Here is a 5,607-nt window from a genome sequence, read left to right as displayed (position 1 = left end):
AGAACATAGCCATCTTTTTTTCAACGCTTATATATCTACTACTTTGCAATCAATTGTTTTGTCTAAATTGATTGCATAAAAGCACATACACTTCACGTGAAAGACGGATCATCTCATAACATTGTGTAGAAGTTTCATGTAACAATTCTTGTGTATGTTGATGACTGTCATTTCCGAATCATTATCAATTACCCTTCCAATTCTATTGGATGCTAGATTCAACCAATAGCAACATAGTAAAATGAAAAATACAATTTCTTCATCCGAATCCATAAGCAATCTGTTATTTTGAAAATACATAACAATTATATTAACAACATATAACATAAAAATTCATCCAAAACACCAAGTCATTCATGTCATATAAAAACCTAGTAATTCAAAACATCAAGTAATCCAAATCTTCAAGTCATTCATGTCATATAAAAATCTGGTTTAAACCAAAGATCAAGTAATCCAAAAAAAACATCTAGTTCAAACCAAACATCAAGTAATCCATAAAAACCATCTAGTTCAAACCAACCATCTAGTTATCCAAAAAAACATCAAAACATTCAAAACATCTACTTAGCCAAACATTTCATAATGTGCTCCAACAGTCTCGACCAAATTCTTACAAATACTTGGATCAGTGGTTAACCACACGTGCCTCTTATCCGAACCATCACCAAAAAGAGCAACAACAGTATTATATCTTGAATCAAATATTCCCCATCCTAACTTCTCTAACTTTTCCATACACGCATCCAAATTTGAAGAAGCATGCTTTTCCACAAATATTTTAGCAACCGTGGCAATATCTTCCCCGATTTCAAGCAATTTTGAATTCGATGCATCTTTACTTTTATTTTGACTCGTTGCATCGTCTTTTGTTTTTTTATTGAGCGGATGACTCGTCACTGAGACCTACAGTTTCTTGGTGAGTGCAATCGATGTCATCAAAGTCATGCAAACTATATTGGCTTGACTCTTGAATAGGACGAGGAAGGGTTGAAGTTGGTCCCCAACTATGAATGTCTGTCGCAGTCGCGCCTTCAAATAATTGTGTACAAAGGTCGGGGAAGGGTAGTGGCGATCTTCTCAAAGTTTCTACATGTTTGTTCGACTGCTTGAAAATTTTTATATTAGATTATTAAAGCCTAATAATAATTTTTATTTATAAAAATACAAAATACCTTAATTTCTAGTTGCCATTATAGTGCTAAAAGATTAAAGGTGTTGGTTACATGATTATAAACATTTGCGGTTTTGTTTTTTAACTTCAACCAAGTTGAAAACTTTGACTTTAAGTAATCGTAGCAATTCTTCATTTGCTTTTGGTCCACAAAATTTTTTGTTCTTTTGCTAATTTTTCAGCTACAATCCTCCAAGAGAGTGCTTTAAAACTACCTCATTTCCGACCATTAACTGTAATTTCTTGCAAACATGCTTCCAGAAAAGTTCTTTCAATATCTTCTACCTTCCAACTAATCCTAAGCTACTTTTGTGACATGTCTAGTATAATTTCAATAACAAATCAGCATATAACAACATAAATCAGCACATAATAGTACAAATCAGTACATAACGATATAAATCATAACATAACAGCAAAAATTAACGCATAAATAGCAAAAACCAGCACATAATCAACACATAACAACAAAAATCAACACATAAACAACAAAAATCGGTACAAATGAGCCCATAACAGAACAAATCATCACAAATCAGCAACATATTTCAACAAATGACCAACATATTTCAGCATAAATAAATAAACACATTATCAACAAGGTTCACCAATAGATTTCAGTTATGAATCAACATAATCAGCAACGTATTTTCAGAAATCGGTCAAACCATAATCAATATTACAACATATTTTAGAAATCAACTAGAAATCAAGTCTCACATTTCAGCAATCAACATGATTTTAGAAATCAATGAAGAAATTTCAGATTATAAATATCACATACAAAAAAAAAAACCACAACAGATTTTGAAGAACAACAGTGGAAAAAAACAAGACAAAAAATGAGAAATATGGGAGCATTTTCTGCAATTGAGGAATGTGATTTGAACCAACATCGGAAAAAAAATTAAAAAAAAAAAAAAGAGAGAGAAGAAAAGCGAACCTGATGTCGATGTTGATGCTGGAGTCGACAAAGGCGAGGGTTGCGACGATAGGAGATGGCGATGGGGAGGGTGGCGACGACGATAGATGACGATTAGAGGAGGATCTTCGGTAGCGAGAGTATTAAGGATGGAAGCGAGAGAAGCAGACGATGGAAGCGAGATAAGCAGTCGAACAGAAAAAGGGTTAAGGCAAATTTTTTTATTTTCAGATGGGCTTCCAAGTCTAAATCCATAAGTGATAAAATTCAGATTAAGAGCACAAAATAAGATGTAAACAAACAGTCTGAATCATCCCGATTCAGACCTGCCCCTTATTAAGTGGTATTAAGATGCAAACAAACGGGATCTTAGAAGCACTAGTTACCGGTCCTATCCAATATTCATTTTTAGTTTTCAATTGTTTATTAATATTTAATACATGCGAATCTCATTTATCCATTTTCCTTTTGACTTTCATCCTCTAAACTTATTGTGAATTCCTCTCCTCGACCTTCCAAGCTTCTACTTCTTTTTAATTGTAACTTTTTTCTTTTCTGACTCTTTAACTCTTACTCTTCAATATATTTAGTGTTTCAAACTATCACGATACAACATATTTATAAGGTATAAACCTTAAACATGTGAACTCGACACGAAAAATAAATTGATAATCAAATCGAGACAACGTCATAATTAGACGGATTGTATTTGAGTCATGTTATCTCAACTCATTTAAATTTCAATACGATACGAAATGACATTACACTACACTTTGCTATCTTACTTACAAACACTAAATATTTATTATTTGTAGACATACATGAATATGAGTATGGAATTTCACTTGTCTGACTTGAACTTTTTAATGGTCATACCTAAAATATGCTAGATTTCAATGTTAGAGAAAAACATCGTATCACAACAAACACATTAATTAATGTTTAGATCATCCGATATATATCCAACAAGTTTTGTCGTTGTCCAGTTGGTCATGAACTACGGATGTGAGCACCACCTTGGTCCTCTTGTTGTGCCGATATGGAACAACGATCGTTGCCTCTCCTGCTGCCCACCACAATCCAACATAACCCCTCTTATTCCATTATTCTATCTTGCAGGTTAAACCCACCATGACCACAATCGTTATTGGGAATATGCTAGATTTTCTGTGGAAGGAGGGCGAAAGACGATGATGGTTAAGTGTATATACACCAAGAGCTTTCTCGTGGAGTATATATAGGAAAGCCTAAATATGTATTGAATTGTTGATGGCCATGTTTATGAGAATAGGGAAGACCGATGTTTAAAAAGTAACAAACATAAAATTTTGAATGGTAATAATATAAAATTCTAGATTTTATTATTTAAGGCTTAATACATATTACTTATAAAAACAATTCAATTTGTAAAATCATAAAAACATATTCATTTTTTTTTTGTATTAAAAAAAAACAAAAACAATTTATATGGATAATATAAATATTACAAAGGTTTCGGATAATAGATCTTAATACAAATTGTCCAAGACAACTGTAACGTTGTATGTATGATATGATATGATCCAAACGTAAGTACTTAATTGCACCAATCTTGTTATCTATATGTTTCTTATGAGGAATCCAAGCATCCTTCTCCACCAACTAGATTTGACCAACAGTACTCCCACTGTTGCACTATATAACACCACCGCCCCCCTCCACCATTTACCATCACCAACCGTCACAATCCACCTCTCTCCTTCTTCCAGCTTAGGTCTTATCGCCAACCCTTCTTTATTTCTTTCTTTAAAGTAATATGGACACAAACTGCAATGATTCACACCTAATCCCCACCACTTCTTCTCCTCCTCCTATCACCACCGCTAGCGGCGGGACTGCCAGTGGGAGTCCGCCGCGTAACAACAACAGAAAACCTAAAGGCAAAGGAGGACCCGATAATAGCAAGTTTAAGTACAGAGGTGTTAGGCAACGTAGCTGGGGGAAGTGGGTCGCCGAGATCCGTGAGCCACGTAAACGCACCCGCCGATGGCTTGGTACATTTGCAACCGCCGAAGATGCGGCACGGGCCTACGACCGCGCTGCCGTTATCCTCTACGGTTCCAGAGCTCAACTCAACCTCCAGCAACCGTCAGTAGACGGTAATAGCACTGCCACAGCGGCAGCCGCCGCCACTACGTCTGCTTCCTCCTCCCCTCGTGGCGCTGGCAGTGGCAGTGGTAGTTCTACTTCAGCTTCTAAGACTCAGACCCTCCGACCGATACTCCCACGGCCTGCGTCTTTCAATCTCACCTTTTCACCATCTCAAACGACGCCGTCCGGGGTGCCCATTTTGGCTAATTATGTACCTTACCCGTTTTACCCTACCGTACACCATAGTACAAATTCTGCTGAGAATATAGTACAATATGCAATGCAACTTGTACAACCATATCAGTACTTAGCTTACCCCAATTTGAATAAAATCAATGTCGTTGAGGGAGAGGACCCCACTTTAAGAATGACAACAACATCAACTACAACCTCGTATGATCCGAACGAAAACCCTAACCCTAGAAACAAGGATTGCCAACGGGAACAATTACAACCGGTGCAACAATGTCAAAAGCATCGACCAACGAAGGAGGAGATTAATTCGTTGGTGGGTTCAGTGGGATCAAGTCTTTCACTTGTTTCCAACTCGCCGCCGACAATGATGGCGGGAACTTCGGTTTCCGATCCCACTTCGGTGGCCGGCGGTAATCCATCGTCGCCTTCTTTGTGGGCTGCGACAAATGATGATGAGTACCCTCCACCCAGTATATGGGACTATGGAGATCCATCATTTGATTTTTGAAGCTTTTCAATTTTCCGGTAGAAGAATTGAAATAATGTGATTCGAGTTTTCACAATGGTGTTGGATTGAAGACTTATGGGGAATTGAATATGGTTTTAATTGCATTTATTCAATTTGGGGTTTTTTTGATTACATGTTGTGGGCAAACAAGTCTGATAATCAAAGAGTTAGGATTTATATGATCTTCCCAGTGAAGATTTCATATATTTCGTCTCATTGTTTGGAAAGATAAACCGATCGAGTTTTCGTTTTCAAGTGAGTTTATTTATTTGTTAATTTATCGAGTACTTTATTAAATTTAGAGTTGTTAATTACAATTGCTCTCTTTCTTTGATATTCTTTGGACAATTTTTAAGTTTTTTTTTGCATTTTTCTTTTTTCCTTCTTAATTTTCAATATCTTATACTATATTATAAATCATATATATAATCATATTAGTTATATATTGAATTTTAAAAAATACTAACTATTATATTATATATTGAATTTTAAAAAGATACAAGCTACAAACCTTTTGTACAACCTAGTTATATATAGATAAATCATTAATACTAGGCCAAAATTTAAAACTTTGAATTAAGGAAAGTTATTAAGAAATTTAATTTGCAACAAAATAATAATTTTAAAATATTAAATTCATATATATAAATTAATTTACATTTATTAAAATAGATTAAT

General features: G+C 35.0%; 1 protein-coding gene across 1 annotated transcript; it reads left to right on the top strand.

Moving 5' to 3' along the window:
- The first annotated feature begins 3,891 nt into the window (after positions 1-3,891).
- LOC145030450 (ethylene-responsive transcription factor ABI4-like) lies at positions 3,892-4,929 on the top strand. The gene has a single exon (XM_078978815.1). It carries the CDS (start codon positions 3,892-3,894, stop codon positions 4,927-4,929), a length of 1,038 nt encoding a protein of 345 aa, XP_078834941.1.
- The last annotated feature ends 678 nt before the right edge of the window (positions 4,930-5,607 follow it).

The sequence above is a fragment of the Lactuca saligna genome, chromosome 2 (genome assembly GCF_052625555.1).
Source record: "Lactuca saligna cultivar CGN05327 chromosome 2, ASM5262555v1, whole genome shotgun sequence".
NCBI classification, from domain to species: Eukaryota; Viridiplantae; Streptophyta; class Magnoliopsida; order Asterales; family Asteraceae; genus Lactuca; species Lactuca saligna.
The sequence above is the reverse complement of the archived record's forward strand: the minus strand, read 5'-3'. Positions and strand labels throughout refer to the sequence as shown.

Bases quoted from the DNA above. Each gene is read 5' to 3' on its own strand.
- LOC145030450 (XM_078978815.1), top strand. From the start codon at position 3,892: ATGGACACAAACTGCAATGATTCACACCTAATCCCCACCACTTCTTCT.